At 47.6% G+C, this 25,482-nt stretch overlaps 1 protein-coding gene across 1 annotated transcript in view; it reads left to right on the forward strand.

Moving 5' to 3' along the window:
• Positions 1-25,482, forward strand: part of Ptprn2 (protein tyrosine phosphatase receptor type N2) — a 749,243-nt gene that overhangs the window by 612,041 nt on the left and 111,720 nt on the right. The window contains exon 13 of the mRNA XM_059279385.1: positions 19,732-19,944. Coding sequence (XP_059135368.1) covers positions 19,732-19,944 — 213 coding nt within the window. The remainder of the gene's footprint in view (positions 1-19,731; positions 19,945-25,482) is intronic.

Below are 25,482 nucleotides of genomic sequence, written 5' to 3' on the forward strand. Positions count from 1 at the left end.
ACTTGTCCCTTCTGTCCCCACATCTGGGCCATACACCTTCTTCTGAATGGTAGGGACATATTGCCCCACAGCAGAGCTACCTGGATCTTCATGACGGATGCCACACATTGCTCAGCCTCTCTCTGGCACCCACAGTTGGAAATGCCTCTCTGGCCCCACAGATTAAGCATGCCGCATTTTGGTACCTACAGTTTGAGCACACCCCTCTTTGGCATCACACCTTGCACAAGGTGCACTCTGGCACTACCATGTGCACACACTCCTCTCCCTAGTGTTTAGTTTGTTCCTCACTGAGGGCTGAATCTGGTAAACTACAATGCAAGCTCCCATTTAGGACCCCTACTTCTTTTTTAAAGCAAAGTCCGGGCCTGAGGCCAAGGACCCTGCCAGACTTCTTCGTTATTTATGTTGACTTTTCCCTTCCTGGTTTTCATTATCTATCCAAGGAGTCTAGCTTCCCAGAATATCAAACCTGCAGGTGTGTATCCCAGACAATTAGGGACATTGCCATCCTCCAGGGCTTCTAGATCCCCTGAAACTCAGGGCATGTGTCCAAGAAACCAGGAACATCTTAGCCCTGAACCAAGTACATCAATCCTAGACTTTGTCTGCTGAGCTGGGGTGGTCCTTCCTACAGTGCATGTGGAGGAAGACACTTCAAGAAGTGGAGGTGCCTGCCAGACATCAAGGAGAGTGCTAGGAATGCCCACTTGGAGAGGACAGAGGTCCTGGCCTTTTGTCCCTTCTCCCCCAGAAGTAATCATGTTATAAATGGGTACCAACGACGATGATTATCGTAGTCCCTCTTTAGCTTTCTATCCAGTGCAAGGTGGTCTTGGTTGCTTGTGGAGAAGAGGGCCTGAAAGAATTCTCAGAGGTCAAGCTCATCTTGGTAATTTTCTTAGAAATAAAATTGGGTGGTTCATTTCAGACAATGTATTAGGAATTTCTGCACAGAACTGGGTACCATTGCCATTTGTGATATGTGGCCCCCATCGGTGACCCCAGGGTGCCCTCTCATGGGATAGAAGCCCAGGACCCCTCTTCTGTGTGTAGTAGCCAGATCTTAGCACAGAGCCCCAGGTGGCTTCTTGCCACATCATGCTGGAAGAGTGTCAGTTCTCAGGTGGCAATTAATCTCCATCTAAACCCTGTTTGGTTGCCAAGCTCTAGCAGAGAAATAAATGGAAGAACATTTCCAGCTCCTGATGGTGACTTTTATTGAGCCCTGCTTGGGTTGTTATTAAATTGTGACTATGACCCATGTTATGTCCATATAAAGGATAAGGAAATCACACACCTGTAGGTAATGACGTTAACGTTTTTTAGTTTATGAACCTGTAAGTCCCACAGAGAGAATTATCAATCATGTGGCACCGTCATAGCTAAAGCTTAAATTTGCAACAGTAAATTGCTTTTAAAATGTGTACAGGCCTAGAGCTACTTCTGGGGATGCTTTACGTGGTTTTACAAAAGTTTAAGCATGCACGAGGCATGTCCAGTGATGGCAATTTCAGACGGGAGTGCAGAGATGGTTAATATCCTCTTGGCTCGCAGCCCAAGCAGCTGCTTCTGTCTCCATTACTGCATCTTTGCGGGCTGTGGTAACAGGAATAGCGAGCTGTCCATCCTACAACCCTCTGGCCAACCATAGAGGCCACGCGGAAGGTTGGCGGGAGGCTACAATTCAGGCCCCAGAGGACCCAGAAGAAGGGAGTCGAGGTGAGTGACTACAGAAAGCAGTGTGTACTATTGGTGGGGCGTGGCTTGGTGATGACAAGCTACAGGAAAGAGCAGGGAACAGGGAGGAAGAATGACTTGAAGTCATGAGTGTGGATGGGCGGTAGGACTACCAAGGAGCACAGAGTGTGGCTTCTGCATTCAAGAACATACAGGCTAAAATTGTGCATACAGGGTAGAATTGACTCTCTTAGGAGAGTTTGGAATGCCTGCTGTATTCAAGTAATATTACAGAGAAAAAGAAAGGGCAGGGAAGGCAAAATGGCTGAGTGGTAAAGGCGTTTTCCACTAAACACGACAACTGAGTTCAATCCCCTGGGTCTGCACGGTGGAAGTAAAGAACCCTACAAGGTATTCTTTAACATCCGTGAGTGTCTCATCCTGCATGTGCACACACACACACACACACACACACACACACACACACACACACACTCATAGATGCACACACGCACACAAAATGTAACAAAAATCTTTAAAAAGAAGAAAAAGGAAGTTCATTTGTGGGGCTGGTGATACAGCTCAGTCAGAAGAGCACTTGCCTAGCATGCATGAAACCCTGGGTTTGATCCTCAGAACCATGTAAGCAAAGGGTGATGGCACACACCTGTAATTCCAGATCTTGGAGGATCAAAAGTTCAAGATCATCCTCAGCTGCTTAGTAAGTTTGAGGCCAGCCTGTAATACACAAGACCCTGTCTCAGAAAAACTTTTGTCTTCAAGAAAGGCCATTTGTGGGGCTGGAGAGACGGCTCAGTGTTAAGAGCACTTGTTATTCCAGAAGACCCAAATCTCGTTCCCAGATGCATATCTGGGAGCTCACAACCACATGTAACTCCAGCTCCAGGGGATCTAGTGCCCTCATCTGGCATTAATTTTTACACACACACACCACCACCACCAACAACAACAACAATATATATTTTTTAAAAGAAAGAAAAGCTGCAAGGGAAGCAGACAAGGCCAACGGAAACCCACCACCTGAATGGGGGTCAGGGGTGAGTAGTATTGGACAGAGAGAGGTATGATGTATAAGCAGAGAACGAAGTGCTGCTGGGGAAACATGGTTTGAGTGGGTGTAGCAGTTCCGCAGAAATGTCCTGCACAGTGTCTGGACCCTCACCCTCCATTGTACAGGGACTTTCATTAGCTGGGATGAGGTTCTTCTCTGGAGGGTCCTAAAGTGGTTCTGACACAAAGCTTGTTTAAGTTTGCCCCTAGCTCTAATAGTTACTCTTTGCTGTGTAACAAGTTTTTCCAATTGCAGCTTCTTAAAGCCATGCTTCTTATCTGACAGTCACAGTGGGCCAGGGATCTGGAGCAGACCACGAGGGCTTCCAGCTATCTGTGTCATCTCAGAGCTCACCAGGTGGAGGATCTGTCCCAAGCCAATAACACCAACAGCCTCAGCCCTGAAAGTTGTAGACCCCAGATGTGGCTCCATGGGCCTTTCTCCAGCAGTCCATACATGGCAGCTGGCTTTACTTACAGCTAGAAAGACAGCAAGGGATTTGTCACCACATCTTGAAAGTGACTTCAACCATACTTACCAAAATCCTCCCCCTGGAGTTGAGGACTGGCTGTCACACAGTAACATCTCAGGACAGTCAAGTTCTGATGACTTTGCCACAGGCTGGTCTTAGTAACACTTCCTAATGCAACCTTCTTGGATTCCTATAATGTAATTATAATCCAACTTATGGTTTCTGTGAAGGGTGTAGTTGTACATGTCTTTTGGGAGGCTGAAGACCAGCTTGAGATACATAGCAAGACCCTGTCCCTCCACCCCCCAAAAAAGAAAGATAGTATTGTTTCCCACAAGTTCTGTATCCAGCTTTCTCCTGACACCAGCATGTCTCAAAATGGCAACAACTTAGAAATGGTCATGTTGGCAGGCAACTTGAGGCCTAAGAGCTGTATCACGATCCCTAGACACACCACCCTCCTGGACTAAGAGATGGAGAGGCAATTTGGTTTCAGTGGGTTCTGGGTGGTACATCTGTGAGTTTCTATTTGTGTTTGTGGTAGAATTAATTCAACAAAAATCAAAACCATAGATAATTGAGAATCAAAAAAAAAAAAAAAGAAAGAAAAGAAAAGAAATAGTGAGCTGACTGAGTGCCTACCTTTCCCATCAAATATTATTATCCAGCACATGCCAGCAACCGAGGGGGAACAGCAACCTTGATCTCTCACCAACATTGGACCAGCCATTGGATTCCCATATGGACAAAACAAACAACTTAGGACGCACAGATCACATGCTGTGGGCATACATGCACCATGTGGTCTTTCTGCTACAAAAGGCTCACACCGCAGCACCGCAGCACCTTTCAAACATGCCATCATCTCCCGGCAAAGCCATCATTCCTCATGTGGCCATACCTGCAGCTAGAACTTTCTCACAGAAAACCTGCATCACAGCACAGGACAAAATCTGCACTGTGTGCTCCAGAACAGAGCACAGAAAGATGGGGCGGTGGTAATGAGGCTGATGCTTTGGGTCAACACGAGCATCGGAGGAGCCTCGTACATCACACAGAAGGTTAGGAAGGAAGTTGCTGTCTTATTCCCAGACAACTGTGGCTACTGAGTTATTTTCCTTTTTTTTTTTTTTTTTTTTTTTTGGTTTTTCGAGACAGGGTTTCTCTGTGTAGCTTTGCGCCTTTCCTGGAACTCACTTGGTAGCCCAGGCCGGCCTCGAACTCACAGAGATCCGCCTGGCTCTGCCTCCCGAGTGCTGGGATTAAAGGCGTGCGCCACCACCGCCCGGCTACTGAGTTATTTTCCAAGTAACACTTGTTATTGTGACAATGAGGAGAGGCTTGCAGGACCCAGTGGAGACCAAGATGCCCATGACCTTCCTCAGAGCTCCACACTGTTCACCTGGTGTTGCCTGGAGGGTATGGCTAAAGCAGAGATCCTCCCTGGTAAATGTGTGGGGAGAGTGTGTGTTTACCAAGGAGCCAGTGATGATCCATTTGCAAGTTTTCGTTTATTTCATAGCAGTTTCCTCAGCCATATAACTGGAATAGAAATGCACAAATCGCATGGCTTCTTGTTGGCACATCTAAATTGCCAGCATTGTGCTTTGGGGCTGTTACTAAGTAAAATAAGGCTTACTTGAATGAAAGTGCTAGATATGAACTGAACAGCTAAGTGCCTGATGGAGTGTAGCATATACAGCTTGGAAACACTGGACAACTGAATATACCAGGGTAGTACCAGTGGCATATGAGTTCATCGCATTTCCCCAATGTGTCATTTTGAACTTATGACTTGTTTTTATTTCTGGAATTTTCCATTTAAGACTTCTGGTTTACAATTTATTGTAGATAATAAACCACAGAAAGTGAGACCACAGCCACATGTATGTAAAATGACAACAAGTCTGTATCATTTTTATGAAGCCAAGGGATTCCACACCAGATGCCAAGTAGGTGAAAGATGGCTGCAGGCCTCGGGGGAAGAGCAGTTGACATGGTGGTTCCAGGATTAGCTCCTGTGTGCACCTAGTTCTTGGATGAAAGGAGCCAGACTGCTAGGTCCGAGGAAGAGATAGAAGAGGCCATATTGAGAGACAGGAGCTCATCAAATGGATGGAGCACGCCACTAGGTAGAGGGCCGTGGAGATTAATCCGGACTGCCTGGGCGGACATCTTCAACTTAGAAGGGATAAGAAGTAAGGTCAGACTGGGTGCTGCCCTGAAAAAGCAACAGGACTTGGTCATGGAGAAGACAAAAGAGAATTGTGACCGTGCTTGGACAGCAGGTGAGGGTCTTCTTCCACAGCTGTCACCAGAGGAGCGAGCCACTTCCTAATGAAGCTAGGCATGCCGCACTCGGCATGAATCTTTTGAAATGGCTTATTAAAATAATAGCAATCTTATTTTAAAGAAAGAAGCAATCTTTCCTTAAAGATTTATATTTTAAATATGCAAAAGCCACTGGAGATGAGGACAGAGAAACAGGTGATTAGGCCATAGAATTTGGGGCAGTCAGAAGTAAAAAAATAGTTTTAAAATATTAAATTAGATTTCTGAGGGTAAATCTAAACAGGAATTTCAGAAGAACTGAGCAATGTTGAATAAGGGTGTAACTTGCTACAGATATTAGTGGACAGTGGTAAAGATGTCCCCAGCACTCTGAAGTGCCCGTGGGACCCTGTGTTGATGAGAACCATACCTCCTGAAACACCATCAAGTCCTATTGTAACCATAAAGGAGAGCTGATGGAGTTTTAAAAATATTATTAAGTTCACTATTATACCAAGTAACTTTGTGGATTTTTATGGAGTTTTGAATTACTGTCACTAAATTTTTTGAGGTGACAGCTAAACCTGAGACTTTCTCATTTTGTCAGAGAAGCCACCACCACACCTGAATTTTTATTTTCATTTGATCTAAATATTTGTAAACTTACCTGCAATAGAATATCAGAACAGCCTCTTCACAGTGACGCCTTTGTAGACTCCCCACAGGAAGGCAGGCTTGCTGGACTGTGGCTGTTCATTCAATCAACTGGAGCCTATTTCCGTACATTAAAACACACATATTAATTCCTCTTAAAGAATATATGAACAGTGTACTGCAAAATGACATAATTGTGAAACAAACGTTTACCTCAATGGTTGTTCTACTTTTAATTCCAAAGTAATTCCAGGAAGGAGCTGTTTCTCAACAATCGTACTGGACCTGTGGTCCATACCTGACAAGACCCATGAAAGAGAGCTTAACAGAAAAAAATAGAGATACCCTGGAAGTTCTCTACAGAGGCATCTTGTTTCCATTCACTGGAACACAATGGTACTACTTAACCACTTTTAAAGAAGTTAGGTCTCTGTTCCTGTGGTAATGAGTCTTTCTTACAAAGGCTCAGTCAAAGAAATTTTAGCCCAAATTTGTGAGGAATAAAAATCTAGTCATAAACATACAATAGACACACTATCCTGAATACCAACCATTAAATATGCATTTACAGTATTATTTGTGAATAATAAATGGCTAGATCTTCCCAATGAGGGAGACAGTCATTCATCTTGTAGACTTTCTGGAATCTAAGAATAAAACCAGATGAACCTCCAGGGACACCATTCTGTTTGTAAATGACTGCCCCACGAGCACATGTCCTTTAGAACACTGCTTTTAATGGGCAAAACTAATAACAGCAATAACAAAGGCCTGGGGCTTGTCATGTCCTTTGAATTATAATTTCAAAGTTTCTGGAAAGAAAAGTCTACAAAATCACCATGTATTTGCTAACCAATCTATCAACCATAAACTTCTGCTGAAGCACACTTTTTATTTAAATAATTTTTACACTCGTGTGTTGAATGGTGAGTATATGCATGCCCACTGCAGAGGACAACTTGTAGGAGATGGCTCCCCCTTCCACCAAGCTTGGCAGCCAATGCCTTTACCCATGGAGCCATTTCTCCAGCCAGTGCTTGTTTATTTTTAAGGGCACAGCTTCACGTAACTATGTTAAGCCGCGGAGGAAACATAGGCCTTATTCCATAGTGTCATCCCTATTTTTTTTTCCATTTACAAAACTTTAGACCAATGAGAATATGAGCCAATGCTAGAACTAATAATGAAAGCCGGCTTGTGTTGGCAATTCTCTTCCCCTTCTCATGCCCCCAAAAATGATTTCCATTTTTCTGTGTTGATTAAAGAATTATTTGTTTCCCCCTAAATTCAAGTGACTAATTTCAGGATGTCTTAATTCCTCCTGACTTTAAAGTGAGGACACTGCCTGAAGAGCTGCACCTGACAGCTTCTCAGATAGCAGAGCAGCCTCAGCCCTCCACTCCCAGGAAACACCTGTTCTTGAGCTGAGTCTGAGGGTGCGGTGAAGTTTGCTCACAGTCTGCAAGGCTGGGTGGCTGGCCCTGTGACACCATGCTGATCTGCTGATGGCCCTTGATAAACAAACAAACAAAAACCCTCACTGACAAGGGGTGAAGGTAGAAGTCCCCAGGCTGAGCTGAGAGGATGCCAAGCACCCTAGCTCCCTGGGAACCTGACCCAGTCAGACATTCTGCTTGCCAAAAACATCTCTTTCGTAGAGGTGAGCAAAATGCTACCAAAATGATAATAATCATCGTCATTAAAACTCTGGTTCCTTTTTAATTCATAATTTAAACATTTTATAAACGGATTCCCAAATCAAAGGTATGTTAAATACTACATGTGAGCTATAATTATAAATTAGTGTTTTCTTAAAACAAGAAAACAAAAAACAAACAACAACAAAAAAAAACAAACCAGTTGGTTTAGCTTCCTGAAGTCGAGCTCTTTGAAATCATTCTCCACTTTGACCACACCACTTCAACTTCCTGAGACAGGGTTTTGCCTTGCCACCAGTGCGTCTTCCAGAACAGCCTTTCTCTATTTTGCTTAAAACTACATTTTCTTTAATAAGTCCGTGTGCTGGAGAGTGACTGTAATCACTTAGCTGAGTGCTCTTCAAGGCTACTCTGGTCCCTAAATTGAAAATGAGATTCTTATCACAGCAAGTTAGCCTCACACATGACAAATGTAAAATGCACTTTAAGCAATGAAGAATTATCAGAGACCAACAAATCACTTTAAACTGTATTGCTTGGGAATTTTGTAGGTTCATAGAGTTTTACATATGCTACATTTTTTATTTATTCATCGGCCAAACATTCCTAACTTCTATATAAATAATATACCCGTTTGTCGTCTATAAAAGATTCCAAGCAATATGTCTCATGCATATTTTTTGTCGTTTAAATTTTTCTAGAAATGTTTCTGAAATCACATATAATGATTTTGTGATTTTGAAAAAAAAACACTATCTTTCTTGAGGATTGCTGAATTATCACTGTTGAGAAACTTTTATAAGGGTCTTTCCCTGTCCAGAAAATAAATTTAAAAGGAAGGGGAAAAAACAAGAACCTTCTGGGTTGGTTTATCAGTTTCTAGGCAAAAGGAGTCAGCACGTGAAGTCCAAACTCTTCCCTTAACCCCTTGGACAGCACGTTTGTCTGGCTTTCAGAGTGGACCTGCTCCATGTCCTCTGCAGCCAGAATGTGGGTCTGGGGCGCTCCACTTCAGGGCTACCCGAGGCAACAGCCGCCAGAGGCGTGAGAAGCAGTAAGGGTCACCAGTGAGTAAATACACTTTTCTAGATAGAAATAACTGCACGGAGGCTTTAAGGCCATTTCATTATTGAAAAGATGACTAAAATGCAACATATTGCACCTCTGTATCCATCCTTCCTCAAAGCACGGGGAAAGGCAGGTCGGCCATTGGATTCCGATTAAATCCGAAGCGTGGTGCTCAGACATGGCAGGAGCCCTTTGGGACACTGGGAAACTAAAGTAAAACAAATGCCTCTACTTACAGATTTCCACGTCTCTTGATGCTTGTGGAAAACCAAGCTGGCTGCCTGCAGGGCAGCGCGTCCTGCTCTGGCTTGCATCTGACCTGGGCCCTGGCCCTCTCCAGCCGGCCGGCCGTTACTCCGAATTGACCGCCAAGGGGTCGGTGCCACTTGGAGCAGAGGGACTGTATCCCACACCTGCTTGAGTCTCAGGACCATCGAAAGCGAGAAAAGCAAGTGGGGTGTGACAGGAGGATGGCGCTGAGCCGCGTCTTGGGATGTGCCAGGCGCCTCGTGGCCTTTGGGATCCTCTCAGTGCACCGCATCCCACTGAGTTCGCGCGACGCTGGCTCTGGGGCTAGAGCACACTGGGCCGCGAACTCCCGGAGGCTGTGCGCGTTCCTATCAGCCGGGGCCGCGCGCCGCCGACTCCGCTGCCCCGCCCAGATCTCGAGGGCGCCTAGTGCGGGGGGGGGGGGGGGGCGTCTTGCCCTGGGCTGCTAGACCCCTATGTTCCCTGCTGCGTCTCCATGTCCTTAAGGTGCTGTGACTGCAATAGGAAAGCCAGGTACCTTGGCATCTCAAAGGGTGAGCGTGGGACATGGCGTGTCCTCGCACTGCTGCTGAGTGAAGGGTCCCCATCCCTAAGGGTACACGCGGCACCTGGGAGGCTGAACCTCTCATCACAGATAGGAAGTCTGTGTTCCCGGCCCAGTATTCTGTGATCCATTCTCCAAGTCCTGTGGGGGGAGGGAGAAAGAGAAAGAAGAAGGGAGAAAGAGAGGAGAGAGGGAGGAGGAAGAGGAGGAGGAGGAGTGCTAACACGCCGGCCGTTGCTATGGAGAGACCCGGTTGCCTGAGAAGCTGGTCCCCTCCCCCGGGCCTCGCTCCTACTCCACGTCCCCTGTCTTGCGTTTTTTCTACTCTGCGCCAGAGCTCCAGCCCGTGAGACACTCCTTCCCTTCCTCCCTTCTTCTTAGCTCAAGGCTAAACCAGGGGTCGCTTTGGTGGCTTATTAGGAACTCGAGGCACCAGGCACTCCAGTGGATTGAGCTCTGAGGATGGTAGCAGGGTTTGAGAAGAACCACCGCTGCCGCCATCCTGGTCTTTGCCCTGATAGGCCTGTGGCCTCCAGTGCACTGCTGAGTCCTGGAACCACTTCTCTCCAGAGAGCCTGGTGGAGAGCCTGGAGAGCAACCAATTTTGAGGGGTGTCTGCAGGGCCTATCCTCTGGCATAGGGGCACTCCAAGTGATTGACTTCTCCCCACCTACTGTATCTTTGGAGGAGTCACTATCGGGAGAAGCTCGGATTCTCTTCTTTGCCACCCTCCAAACTCATCTTCCCCATGAAGTCACCAGCTGCGTCTTGCAACCTACTCAGGCCCACAAGATTAGGGCAGGTTATGTAGCCACCCTAGGCCTCTGGGGCTCCCACCGTCAGCCCCTGTAAATTAAAACTAACTAAACAAAAGAGTTTAAGCCCCGACCAGAGGAAGTCGTCGTTGGGAAGCAGCACCGACAGAGGCAGTCACTTGGTAGCACTGGGCCCTCTTTGGGGGAGCAGAGCTCCCTCCCTTCGCCTGGGTGGATAAAAAAAGCAGGGTTCTCTCAGCGTTTCCCCGCTTGGCCTGCAGTGATTTTGTCTGAGGGCCCAGGAGTAGGCTCTGCGGCCTCCGGGTGTGCGGAGGGGTGGGCTGGGGTGGGGGTGTTGGGTTGTGCAGGCCACCGTCTCCAGCTGTCCCAAGTGCAGGGAACAATGGGAAGGCGGCAGGAGAAGGGAGGGGGGGAGGGCGTCGGGGTTTCCAGAAAAAGAGGAACTAAAGAACCCTCCGCAGACTGTCATCTGCGTATGACAGGATCTGCTCCCCCACACTTTCCTTTCTTCCCCTTGTTCCTGCAGCTGTGGGCCTTGAAGAGCGCATTGTACGCACAGATGTTGGGTTTCAGCTCTCCGGCTCCTGGCCGCTCTGTGGGGGCGCAGCGCACCAGGGTGCCCAACCTGTGGCCGCGCCCCCGGAGGCGAGCAAGGGTTGAGGAGGAAGAGTGTGGGAAGGAAGAGCCCCGGAGCGCGATGCAGTAGTGGAGTACAAACCCAGGGGAGGGCTCTGGAGACCTCTTGGCTAGCACCAGCCGGCTCGACTCCCGCCTCAGGTCTGCGCTGGCGGTCAAGTAAATGGGAAGTAATTGGGGTCTGGAAAGGTAGCCTTGTGTCCTCCCTCCCTCCCACCAGGAGGTCCTCTAGGATGTGGACAAGAATGTAGGGATACAGGCGAAATTGCTATTTTTTTTCCTGCTCCGTCCAGCATGTTGGGCTAGTGGCCCGCAATTGGCCTAGACCAAATGGTGGCAAAGTCTCATTATTACCTGCGTGCAACAGACTGCTTCCTATGAGCAGCTGGTTCTTTGAACTGGTACTCATGTACAGTGTGTATTGTGTGTGTGTGTGTGTGTGTGTGTGTGTGTGTGTGTGTGTGGTGTGTCTCCTAAGTTATTAAAATGCTTCTGTTTGGAAGGGAGAGAAAAGGCCCGATTTACCGTAATTTTTTTTTCTTGGAGAGTTTCTACACATCACTTGCCCTGCCATAAGCAAAGGTCACAGTAGGGCCAAGAGGAGTGACTTTTCCAGCCGAGGCCTCACTCCCTCACCTTAGTGCTGCTCTGAACTTGTCCAGAATGAAGTGCAACTTAGGAATTAAAAGAAAAGACTAAAAGAAAGAACCAGGGAAGGCCCTGCGCTGTACCAATGACTGACAAAGCTTATGTCCATTCATAGTCTCGGGCGGATGAGGGTGTATGGAGAGCCACGGCCCCTTAGCCAATTGCTGTCAGCAACATGTGGGGGGGGGGGGGGGACGACATCGCTATAGCAACCGGTGGCTGGGCCGCGAGCCGCGCCGCCGCCGCCGCCGGCCGGGTGCGCGCGGGGCCGGATATAAGGCGGGGCGCGGCGGCCGCGCCGGTTGGAGCTGCGCGCGCGGCCGGCCGCCCTGCGGGGACCGTCCCAAGCCGGGCCCTGCACCCGCCCACGCAGCGTCGGGACCCAGTGCGCCTAGCCAAAGGGCCGGGCTGGGGCGGAGCACGCCCGGCGGTGCTGAGAGGCCTCGCAGAACTGCCTGCACCCGCGGGTTCGGAGCGGGAGCCACCGCGCCGCCGCTGCTGAGATGCGCGGCACCTTTGTCTCCACCATCCGCCTGAGAAGTTTTGTGGTCAGAAGCAGGATGGCCCGGCTCGTCAGTGGCTCCAATGCAGAGAAGCAGTTGGCTGTGATGATGGAGCTACTGTTGCCAGCGTCCGCGGCAGCTGTGCCCGAAGCCGCTTGGCCGGGCGCACACCCCCACCTCCTTCTCTCTTGGGCACCCAGCGTCCGCCTAGCTGCAGGTAACCATAAACTGCCAGCCCTGTCCTGGGCACTGAGTGGGGCGGTCTGGTGGGCCTTGGCAGAGGAGAGAGGAGTCGGGTGGGGAGGAAAGGATCAAGAGTGGATACCCCCAGGGCATCACCAAGCGCGGCGGTGACAGGGCGCGGAACAGAACCTTCTACGGGTTAAGGGTGTGCTTGAGGGGCCCAGATGTATGACCCGGTTCAGAGGATAACTGACTTGCCGCAGGACACCTGTCAAAGGTTTGACCAACCAGAAAGACCTGCGTTTGGAATAATTTTCCAGGTGGGTCTGAGGCGGAGAGCCCACCGTGGCAGTCCTTTCTGAGCGCACAGACTAGAAAGGAGAGACAGGTCCTGGGCCTGCACCAGGAGACTTCCCCGGGGAAGAATAGGACTGTGGTCTGTAGGACTTCTCCCCTCGAGTACTCCTCTCGGCTTGTTGTCATAAGGCTAGCCCTTTGGGCAATTCAGAACTTGGAGAAAACTGCCTCAATCGGGGATGAGAAGTGGTGCGGGCACAGAGATGGAGGTGGGTACGGTGAGGAAAGGGAAGGATGGATGAAGTCGGATGAGCAGCTAGCACGGAGGGGACCAGCGTGTGTGTGGGGGGGCGTTTTCTTCTGGCCGCATTTTGGGGATCTCTTTGCTCTCCTCTCTGGGGTTCCGGAGTGTGCCTCTGTGCCATCCGGGCATCCCAGCTGGTAACGAGTTAAGAGGACCAAGTGGGCCCGGGGCGGGGCGTTAGAGAGGCAGGTGGGGCGGCCCAGGAGAGTGCGGAGTCCTCTGACCCCCGCCTCCAGCTTCGAGCTTCCCCTCACCTCCCCCAAAGGGAGCCTGCGTCTTCTCCCACCCCCTTTCTATCAGACACCCCCAACCCCGCCAGGTGGGGCGGTCGCGCACTCGCCAGAGAAACTTCTGACTCAGAGCTGTTTGAACAAGGGCTTACTTCCTTCATTTCCGACTACCGGTTTGGCCCCTAAAACCCGCCTGATCTGCGTCCCCAGACAGCTGGGTAGACCCCAGATCAGCGACATTGACTTTTAAAGCCAAGGTCCTTTTGCGTCTTCGTTACACAGAGTCCGCGACGCTCCTGGCTGAACTGCTTGAAAGAAAAGGAATCAGTATCGGGGTCACCAGGCCCCAGTGCCTGGTAGACCTAGCTGTGCTCTGCAGTTCACCTGTCGAGCGGCAGCACTGTGCCTCTACCCGCCCTGGTCGGTCCCACTGCGCTCCTCAGCCCTGGTCTTCAGTGGTCAGCAGACCTCGCGTCCCCTTAGGTACCCGACACCGAGCGCCCCTGCAGGGAACCAAGAGCCTTCCCAGTCTGGAGCAAAGGACTTCGTGGTTTCAGTGGTTTTAGGGATCAAGAAAATGTAAGAAAGCAGAGAGAGGAGGTGGAAGCTCTTTCCTCTCTACCCACACAGGAGGAAAAGTCCACCGACTCCCAGCCTATATGCCCAACTCGGCTCCCAAGAGCACCGTGGCCCTGGTGGGGAGTGCAGGCAGAAGTGTGCAGTGGTGGTGCTGTTAAGCTCTGGGTATTCTTGGATGGGTACAGGCGTTGTTGGTGACATTAATCCTTCTCTCTCGGCCGGCCGGCCGGCCGGCGTGCTTTGTGGCCCGGGAGGCTGGGCCGCCTCATTGTCCCTGAGAGGACCCTCTCGGGGCTGTGAATACCCGAGGCTCCCAGGAACCCTCGACCTTTTGTGTCCTGCGCTATGGTCTGATCTCCACGACCTCTGCAGGGATCTTGGGAATTAGCGAGAGGGGGAAGGGACCGGGAAACCGGGGTGAGAAAGCTGAGGCCAGTGTGGGTCAGATTCCCGGTGTGGGGGAGGGGGCTGGTGACTGCCGCCATCAGCTTCCATAGACCCGTGCTCGGACTCTTCTCCACAACCCGGTCCTGACCAGCTAGGCAAGTCCTCAGCCAAGGGCTTTCTGTCCTGTGGAGAGCGGGAGAAGGTGAAAAAGATAATCTAGTCTCGAAGGGAGTTGATTCTTGGGGTTGGGGTGAATAGGGACTGGACTGAACAGTAAGACCAAATGTCTCCCTTCAATAGCAGGACATTATCCTAGGAAATTCCTGCCGGTGAGGGCGTGCATGTGGGCCACGCCAGGCCTCGGGCACCCAACAAGCCGAAGCACCAGCCTGTGAGTGCGCTGAGGGTGAGTTAGAGTTCTGGTGTAATGAAAACGCAGCCACTGGATTGGAAAAATTCGAAGGGGCAGGATTCCTCTTTGGACAGATCCATTTTGGCCTGTTCTCCTCTTCCACCCCGGATGATTTGTGATTAACAAACAATGCTAAAAATGAGTTCACAAGACTGTCTTTTCTCCCTTTCAACATCAATATCATGCATCTCTCCTTATCTTAAAACAGAGCATTTTTTTTTTAGAACAGCTATTTTAGGAGTACTTCAAGATAGCAAATAAGTTATTAAGTTATTATCTTTTGTATATTCACTTATGTGTATGCCTAAAAAATTCAACAAACAGCCTGTTTTTAAAACAGCACATAACTTATTTTCATTAAAGTTTATGTTTAAGAATAATTATTTCTTGGAGATTCTTTTGCCCATATAAGCCTTTTTTTTTTCTTGGTTATTTGAATGGCAGATTTGCAAGTACAATTTCATCTGTAGAGGGGAACAATAGCTTTCAGCTGCACAAAGGCCGTCTCCCACCCTGAATTCAGGCCGCAATGCCTCTTGCTCTGATAATAGCTTCTGAAAAGATTTTGTAATGCAGAGAATTAATACATGATTATTTCCGCCTGACTTCTCTCATTTATTAGAATTCTGTGGCAAATTCCAAATTAAAAATAGTTCAGTTAACAGCTTTAAAAAATACTTTTAAAATATTTCAAGACACCTTATCCCCTCCCTATTTTTAAGTTTGGTCTCTTGTTCTGGCTTTGAAAATGCTTCACTGAAAACTGTGGTCAGTTTTAAAGTGATAGCAACTATATTTTAATAAATATATCTTAGTAAATTTAGAAAGAAATGTCCAAATAATTCTCTAAGATGCTCATCTCGCCAGCTAAAGACCAAGTTGTTATAGCCACTCATTAATAGTCTCTGAGACTAATTCCTGTTTCACAGGGGGAAAGGTTTTGCAGTTATAATAACCTGAGTCCCCAAAGGAGAGGGTGGGGACATGCCTCTCATCTCATCTTTAGTAAAGGCCTTTGCAAACCAAAGTGTGTTGGGGGGTGCTGCTGCTAATACAGGCTGGAGCTGGGGGGGGGATGCTGCTAATACAGGCTGGAGCTAGGTTGCAAATCAAATTCCTTAGAAATGGCATAAGTGTGTATGTCAACAGCAGCAGATATTTAGTATTAACGAAACTGAATGTTTATGCCCATAACTTTTTTTTTAAAGCAAACAGATTTTAAACTGCAAGTCAGAGACTTAGACAGGTTCTTGTGAATTGGTTATGTCACACAGCCTTGAGAAAACATTTTGTTTTGGCACCATGTCTACAAACGTCCACCATCAAGTTCTGTATTGGTGTGATGTAGTTCTCACAATTGGCTCTGGGTATAGAACTCCACACCCCCTCAGCTTATTGCACAATATTTTCAAAAGTTATAAGGGTGTTTGTCATGGATGTCTCAGAAGACATGTCCTTGAAAGCCCCATGCATCTTTCTGAGGTGGGAATGGTGAACTCAACCAGGGCATGGTCTGGAGAGCAGCTCCATAAATCAATCGGCCCTCCTGCTCCCACACTGACTTCACCTTACAGCTTTTGCAAAACCGTAAATTCTTAATTTGAGGAGCTGCAATTGGCAAGACATGCTGGAGGTTACAGTTCCAAGCTGCCTTGGAACTGATGCAACCTGGACCTGATTGTCCCTGATTATTTGCTTAAGTCTGTCCTAGTCCTGCTGCCGCTGCTGAGGACTTGATAGCGGAGTGCTGGTAAGTTGCCTCCTGTATCCTAGATGCACAGATTTGCCCAGCACCTCTAGCAGTCTGCCTCTGAGAATGCATGGCTCCACCACCCTCCTCAGCACTGCTCCAAACTTTCAGAAAGAGCTTCCACTGTGCAGAAGGTGTTCTGCTTTTAAAAGACATCTGACTGTAAATGTCAAAGTTATAAATATTTAAACATCATTTTCTTTCAATTTCAAGTCAAGACTGATAAGATGGCTCTAATTAGTAGGGGCTGTCTTCCGGGAGGCCCAGAAAGGCAGCCTGTGGTCCACACCAAGCTGCTCATCCTTGGGGAGTCACCACTGTGAGAGGGCCTGGGTCAGCATAGGTGCAGACTAGCTTTTATGCTTCCAGCAGGTTCATTTCTTTCTCTTGAGACTCCTGGTTAACAAGCATTTTTAAATTTGATTTTTTTTAGCTCCACCTAAAGAAAGGAAATATGAAGTTATGTTAACTCAGTCACTGTGCCTAGAAAAGGATGTTCAGCTGCCATTTAAAACAAGAATTTCTAGAAATTTTCAATTCTTCCAGGATTCTTGAGGCCTGACCACTGCTACCAGTTCCTCCCATCTCAACACCCCAGGGCAGGGCATTTGGAACTGTTGTCGGGAAGAGAACCCCTAAGAGGCACTTTTCACATTTGAATAGCCATCAGTCAGTTCAAATCCAGACCTCAATATTAGACATATATTGACTTGAATGGGGTCCCTCGGTCCAGCATCCCCCTGACCCTCTCTGAGATCTCTTTCCTTTAACCTGCTCTCTGCATACTTTTCAGGGTGCTTTCCCATTCAGGCCCTGAAGCCCACAGCTTCAGATCTGGGTGCCTCCAAAGACTCCCCACCTCACAGTCTCTCTGCTAGTGCAAGGAGCCTCCTCTCAGGTGGGCTAGGGAATCTGGGGGTCAGGGGTACAGCTGTCACTAATTCTGGGCACCAGCCACTTTCAGGTGCCCCAGAGGCAAGGGCAGAGAAGATTGGAGACTAGGGTAATCTGATGGGACTCCTGTGAAGTTGAGGTTGGCTCCCCTCTCCACTTACAGGGCCCAGTGAGGAGAATGATGTCTCTGCATCACCTGCCTCTTCCTGTGGTTCCAATGTGCTTAGTACCTCCCACCTGGCACTGCTGGCATTCTGGCAGCGTTTGTGCTCTTAGGCTGGGTCTTTGGCCTCTTGGTGCCCTGAGTCCTGATGGTTCCCAGTTCCGCGGATCCACGTGTCCAGTGCAGGGCGTACTGATGGTCTGCCACATACTAAGGCACAGCATGGCTGGTGACTTTGGCTATCTGAGTACCTGAAGCGGGAAGGTTAGGAAGGTCCTAGTTCCAGTGCCACATAGCGTAGGTCGGCCCAAAGCCTAGGTCCTTGTTTAGGGACCCCCTCCAACAGCTCAGGGGCGGGTGAGGTGCACTTGTCACAGTCATCCAGCCACTGTCTTTGTTGTGGTCTGCTGAGGAGAGACAGACAAGGGCGGGAAAGCAGCTGCTGATGGGACAGGCGTGACCATCTCCCGCCCAGGCATGCCTGGGGCCACACTGAAACCTGGGGAGTGTACCACCTCGGTTTGCAAGTGGTGCCGAGAGGCCCACTGGCCCGGAACTTACAGGGAAGGTTTTGCTCTTGTGTGAACTGCAGCCCGCTGCTTGTCATATGAGAAGGACAGCCTCCTCGCAGGCCACCAAGACCCTGGCCGAAAGGGTTATTTGTGTGGTTTGGGCTCCTGCCCGCACTGGGCAAAGAAGCGTAGCTTGGAAACTGGGAAGGGGACTTCGACTTCGCTGACTTGGGGGGAGGGGCGGGTGACTCTCACTTCTTTCTAGAAGCCCCTATGTGGTCTAGGTGGGAGTGGAAGGGGGCGGGGACCTGGGAGGAAGCCAGGAGAAGAGGAGTCCCATGGCCTTCTCCAAGAGCAGGACCCTGTGCGCTCCTCTCCCGCAGCAGCCTCGGTTCCCGCCACTCACCACTCAGGCCTGGGTGAAGTGTCCAGGTCCAAGCTCCGGATCTCGTGGTCCCCGCCCCAGGGTCTTCTCTGCTAGGCCTTGGAGCACCCTCCTGTCCTCTGCTCCATCCATTACGGCAGCCCAGGAACCTCCGGGTCCAGAGCCAAACAGAACCAAGCCACGCATCTAGGCAGGAAATCCCGGTGTCTTTTCTCATTTAACCCGCGTTTCCATTAACTCGGTCCTGGCTCCCACTAATCCGCGCACCGAAGGCAAAAGCAGGCTAATTAATGACCAGCTTTTCCAGTCAAGACCGGCGATAATTGCTTTGGTGGCCTTTATGATTACAAGATAAAAATGGGCCCAGCCTGACATAAGAGACACTGTGTACACTCAGAGACTGGAGGAAACGAAGAGTTGGGAGGCTGAAAGCGGAGCAGAAAATTACTAATAGAAGAGAGATAATGAATAGGCCGGCCAGGCATTCATGGGGAAAAATCCATTTTGTTACCACGTGAAATTAGGTGGCAGAAAGGAGTTTGCTAATTGTTCTCCTCTTGTAGCAACCAGGAGGGACGCAGGGGCGTGCTCTTCCATTCATTTCCCGAGTAATTGTGGGGGTTGCTGGCCGAGAGTCGTGGGTGATTTGCCTGCGGCCCTTCCATTTTCCTGTGGCGTGTTTAATTGTTGCTAATACACCTCCTAATGAAGCTAATGAGGGGGGCGCTGTCTGGCTATCTGCCCTGGAGTTGAGTGACTGTGCACGAAAGGGTTTTCTCACCTATTCCCCTAAGATGAGACCTGAACTTCCCCACCGCCTGTTCTCAAAGACCTTGTCCCCTTTAAAGGAACAATACTCAGCCACCAGGAGTTAGAGTCTGTGCCTATTAATCCCTATTAAAAGTGACTAGAACTGGTGAACTAGCCCACAGAATGTCTTTTAGAGCAAGAGGCTATGTCCCGGAGCTCTTAGGGGGAATGTCGGCTTGTGGATGAGTCAGGCTAGTGCACTGTATTGGGTCTGGGGAATATTTAATTCCATTAACACTTTGTCTGCCTCCTGCCAAACATGTGGTGTGTTACGTGCTCTGGATAAACTCTATATCTGATTAGAAAGGATGTATACTTTGTTTTACTTAAAGCAGCAAATTAGGTACCAAATACTTTACATTATTAAGTTTGAAAAACAGCCACCACCTGGGTAGCTCTTGCCTTCTGCTTGACAGCAGTTCAGTTTGGAGGTGCTGTGGTGTTGGAATCTCCTTCCACTGTGTGCCTCTGCACAGCCCCCTCCCCATAGTGTGGAATTGTGTGTGGAGGGGGTAACCTACAGGGGCGAGTTTCCTTGAGTGCTAACCTGTCCTCCTCTTCCTCCTCCTCCAGAAAGGCAAGCTCAAGCTCCTGCCTCATCAGGAAGAGCAGGAAGACTCTACCAAGTTCATCGTGCTCACCTTTCTATCCATCGCCTGCATCCTGGCAGTTCTCCTGGCTTCCAGCCTTGCCTATTGCCTCCGCCACAACTCCCACTACAAGCTGAAGGAGAAGTTGTCCGGACTAGGGGGTGACCCCAGTGCAGATGCCACTGAAGCCTACCAGGTAAAAAGAAACTTTTCAATATGCTCTATTGGATTTACCAAACTTGATTTGGGGGCGTGGGGGGGGGGAGGCAGGCAATCTGCCCCCCCATTCTCTGCACTCTTTCATTAATTCATAGTTTGGGTTCTTTTATGATGACAATTTGAAACTTCTCATTAGCATTCATATAAATACCTTGCAACCACAATTTTATGGCTCTGTATTAATCTTACACTGTTCTTGGATAGTCTTGTGTAAGCTATGAAAGTGGGTTGCTAATTAGAAATGTGGAAAAAGTACAATACATGAATTATGCATTATATGTTATCTTAATTTGGCCACTATTAATGAAGCACGCCACAGTTGCAAGATGAATTGGTCGTGTAGATGTTTGAAGATGGCTCTTAAATCATCGACTTCCTTGGGGTCTTATAGGAAGGGATCTTTTGACCTATCTGTTGCCACCCTCTGCTATTATTCGGATAAAGTGAAACCTAATGCTGATAGATGGAAAGTAAAGTGCATGTGTCTTCATGAGTCAGCAGAGGCAGCTGTGTGCTAGAAATACAGGCATCCAACATGCCTGTAGGCAAACCAGAAGCCTGGAAAAGTATGAGAGGCAAGGTTCAGAATACGAAGTATAAACAGTATCCCATAATTTTTGAAAGTCCTGTAGTATATGTTTCATAATATTAATGACCTTCTATAATGAAACGATCACTTCACTCTTAGCAGCAATGCAAGCCTAGAATGTATGGAATGGAAATTAGATTTTCTTAATATAAAGCATCATTTAAATCTAAATATTTCCTACTTAGGAATATAAAATAACTCACTTGGTAGCTACTTTAAGCTGAGTCAATAGGCACTTGTAAGGTTTTTCTCTCATTTATTGAATCCGTTTGTCTTTTCTAATGCATTACTGTGCTGTGTGATGTCAGTAACTCACATGTCACACTATATAGAGCAAACACTGTCTGTCCCATTGTCAAAGTTACCCTGGTGAGCTCTCAGGTTCTCCCAGGAAATGCCCTGACTGTCCAGTAGCCACCCTCAGCTGGTCTGAGCTGGCTTTGCTGTCCCCTTGCTTTGTGGCTGTTCTGCCTCTGCCCCATGTGACAAGTTGAGAAGAATTTATAAAGTCCTTGTGCTTAAAGGAGACAGCTTTCGCTCCCATTTCAAAATCCTTATCATCATCAGTGAATGGAGAAAGCCTCTGGTTTTCTGAAGCAGGTCACCAGCGTGGTCAGGATGATCTTTTTCTTATAAAGAAATGGCAACTTCAAATGCATTGAAGATGGCATTTCAGGCACATAGCATACAGCTTTGCTTCAAAGCCAAAGAAAAACCATGTTTGAAGAAGCAGCCTGAAAAAAAAAATGTCACATAAACTAGTAAGAATTTACCCAGAAATTCTATTGAGCAAGACCATCAATACAGTATGCCAGGTCCTCAGGGCCAAGCTAGTGTCAGGGCATAAATAAATTATCACACTAGTCAGTTCCATGTGTGAGAGACAGAGATCATACGGACGCAGGTTTTCTAGAAAGCATGGTATCCTTTGATATACTTTGAAATTCAAATATAAAATATTGATAGAATGAAAGGGTGGACTTGCATGCAGAAATTACTAATTTTTATAAAAACGTGGGTAGAAAAAATGCATACTTATGACTGAGTTTGTGATAATTAACAACAACAACAAAAAAAACCTCTTCCCAGTGGCAGCTCTAATTAATAGTATCTGTAATTAAAATCATGTCCTTGCAGCAAGAAAACTGTTTGAATTTCTTAGAGTGACCTTTTTTGTGTTCCTCCTGGGGGCATGGTGACTAAGTTGATATTGATTTTATAATGAGCTCGGGTTTGTTTAATAAGAATCTGTAATCCCAACAATAAATGAAATGTGTGCTTTTCTTCAATCCAGATTAATAAAAAGAAAAGACAGGAAACTTTCCTTCAAAAATATGATCTAGAAAAACATTGGGAGTGAAATGATTGGGAAAATCTTCTGCTGGGCTGACTTCTGAAGTCATGGCCAAGTACCTTTCAGCAAGCTGCCTCGGTAAGATGAGGTCTGCTCCCATCCAAGCAGCAGGCTCCTGGGAAGGACCGTGTGCTGGGCAGTCATATTGCTTCGGCTTGTTTTCAGCAGGGCAAGCCTCAGCACATGGGGATCATGTGGTTGTCAGTTTGAGGTTTAGCTGGGTGCACTAAGGGCTCATAGTTGTGGTTACTCAAGGAACAGCTGTGTGGAAATATGAAGCAGATGTGAATCCATCAATGGGGCTTTAATGCTTTAGATTTTCCATAGCTGTCATTGAGACAACCTTCATGTTTGAAAAATCTTCTTAAAAAGTTTTTTTTTAAAAACAAACTTGAGAGCCCATGAGACGGCCCCGCTAGTGTAAGTGTCAAACATCCCCAAACACCACGTGGTGGAAGGTGAGAACAAACTCCCACAAGTTGTCCTCTGACCTCTACACACACAGCCCCCTTTGCCCCCTTGATAAGTAAATGAAATAAAACTATAAACATGTAACTATAAATTTCAGGGAAAGGGTCTTCTTGAATTAATATATCTACTACTAAATCTTTGTGTGTCTAGAAATGTACTCTTCAGTGTAGAACACTTGCCTAGCATAGATTTAATTGCCAGTTCCAGTGTGTGTGTGTGTGTGTGTGTGTGTGTTGGAAAGAGAGGTTCTTCTATATTTGCTATTTATGTCATTGAGACTGTGAACAGAATTTGCCATACTTTTCTTCACTGATCACAGGGACAATTGAACAGTTTGCCACCATTCTTTATTTCATGGGGATGTGATAGAAAATAGTTCATTATTTTAAGTTTATAAAGGGTAAAAAGGTTATTGTGTAAGTAGGTTAAAGATACCCAGGGGTTGTGGTAGAAGACAGTACACTAAGTTTGGTCACTGACAGAATGTGATGTTACCTTGGAAGTGGAAGAGCTGAGTGCTTATGTGGGGAGCACACAGCACAGAGCACAGGTATTCCGATAGTGAGGAAAAGGGAGGCATAGAGGTAAGGTGCTGTGGGCAGCATACACAGCCTCTGGTTGTAACTTTCCTTTGTCCTCGAAGCCCCCAAAAGAGAATCCTCATGTCCATCCTCAGATAGCTCCTAGGTCAGTGTGGTGGGAGGGACCTTGACAAGAGGATCTAGGTCCTATGGTTGGCCCTTTATGCAGCACCTTCTGCAGCACAAGTGGGCAAGCTGTGTCCTCCACTACCACTACCCATGCATATAACCATAGAGGCCACAGGCTGTGACCTATCCTGGTGTCCAGAGTTGTGAACGACCATCTTGAAATAGCAAAACAGCCTGGAGTGTGACTATCTCTAAACATGTTCACTTTTTCTACCTCCGTGTGTGTGTGTGTGTGTGTGTGTGTGTGTGTGTGTGTGTGTGTGTGACAGAGAGAGAGAGAGAGAGAGAGAGAGAGAGAGAGAGAGAGAGAGAGAGAGAGAGAGAACCATGTGTGTGCAGGAACCCACAGGGGCCAGAAGAAGGTATCAGATTTGCAGGAGCTAGGGCTATAGGTGTTGTGAACCACCCAGCATAGGTGCTGGGAACCAAACTCTGGCCCCCTGGAAGAGCAGGGAGCTCTCTCTACTCCTGAGCTCTCTTTTAGCCTCCTGAAAACCAAATCTTCTTGGCAGGTTCTTACTTTTGATCTTGTTCCAGGGTATCAGTCACATCAGATAATTCAGTTAATTTGTTCATGCCTTTTAAATTTTGGGTCTGACAGCTTACATACACATTCAGTGATCCCTGTATACTCCGACAGAATTTTCCCCATTGTTTCAATAAGTGTTGTTTTCCTCCTATATTCATAAAAACATGCTTGGGTTTAGTCTGTCCTTCATGATATCAAAAAACTAACCAAAAAACAAACAAACAAACAAAAAACCCACTCTGTTTCCTGCTTTTTTTTCCAAGTTGGCTTCGTATGCTGTGTGTATGCATGCTGATATGCCTGTATGGACATATAGATGTGTATACCCACACCTTGACAGGCACAAAATCACGATGGTCAGCACCATGGTACTTCTAACCTCTTATTCATGCAGGTGCCCTACTTCTGTGGAAGGTGGTTGGGTAAAAACTGTGCCAAAAATAAGTTGTTGGATGATTAGAAGACATTCTCCCCCTTTCTCTCCCTTTGAATGCTGCATCCATTTCTTTGAGGCTTTGATCATCTCTGAGCAGCGAGTTTAGTATTCTGCTGGCCCACTCTCCCTCCCCGACTCAGGGCAGAGACTCCTGCAGAATGTTCAGCAACTTCTCTTTTGATGGTTTATTTCACAATACCCAGCAGGTTTCCTTGTGTATTTGGAGGCCTTTGGAACCAAACCCAGAGGAAAGCATGCATCAGGCTATGGGACCACCTGCAAACAGAGGCACTAAATGTGCATCTTGGTTGCTGTGACTCCCATTAGCCGTTGATTATTAAAGTAACGGCAGAGCCATGTGATTGCTGCTCTTTGGGGGAGCTTTGTGTGCTTGTGCTGATGGACCCACTCACCTCTGGTGAGGGAAGCCGAGTTCCATAGGAGAGGACAGGTTACACGTTGGTTCATCCTGCTATGAATTAGCAGACTTTTCTTTGTCTAGGTGAGTTCAATCTTCCATAATTGGTGTAATCACTAGTCATGCAAATGGGGAAAGGATCGGATGCCTCCTAATTAAGTCAGAAACAGTGAGTTTCCCCCGGATGCCCTTGATCCCACCACAGGATTCAGGGAAGCCTTTTCCATTTGACTTGGCAATATGTCTTGAGATGGCTGTCCTGCATTTATGAGTAAATTTTCAGGTTGAAATAATTTTTTTGTTCAAATATCCCAGAAGCAAAATCTTTCCTGCTTCCAAATTAGACAGACACCCTAACATGTAATGTTAGGGGCAGCTCTCTTGACTGAATAGTCAACCCTGAGAATTGGAGTGTTTCTGTTTTGTCTTTGCAAAAGTTCCAGAGTGTGGACAGAATTCTTACCACCTTTCCCTACACAAGTGAAGTCTGCACCTCCGAGAGGGGTCTCCATCTGCTCTTCCAGAGCCTACAATGTCCTGAAACATTCCTGGACCTTACTATAAATTAAGCAGATGCTAAATGACTGTGTAATTGGTACTGAATTGCATGTGTCTTGAGGTTGGAATGTGACCATCCAGGGAAGTGTGCCAAAGGGAAAGTTGCCCATCAGTCCCTGGTATCTGAGGCATGTCTGTTCCCTGTGTGCTGAACTTCATTGATCAGAATGCATCTGCAAGCTCAGGTCTGAGCATTTCCAGAGTGAAGCTATTTCAAGTCCATTCTTCTCCAAAACCCTAAACTTCCAAGCATATAATTTCCAATCAGAGACTATATGTCTGTTCTGCAGAGCTGCCCGGGGGGGGGGGGGTAGGGGGGGGTGGAAAATGCTTCCTCAGTCACAGCTCCTGAAATGAGACAGATCCTTGGAGAGTACCAAAATCTGGAGGATGGCCAGAGAAATATGTAAGCAAAGTACAGCATGCCACCTGTTGTAGACCACAGGCCAC

The sequence above is a fragment of the Peromyscus eremicus genome, chromosome 14 (genome assembly GCF_949786415.1).
Source record: "Peromyscus eremicus chromosome 14, PerEre_H2_v1, whole genome shotgun sequence".
Taxonomy (NCBI): Eukaryota; Metazoa; Chordata; class Mammalia; order Rodentia; family Cricetidae; genus Peromyscus; species Peromyscus eremicus.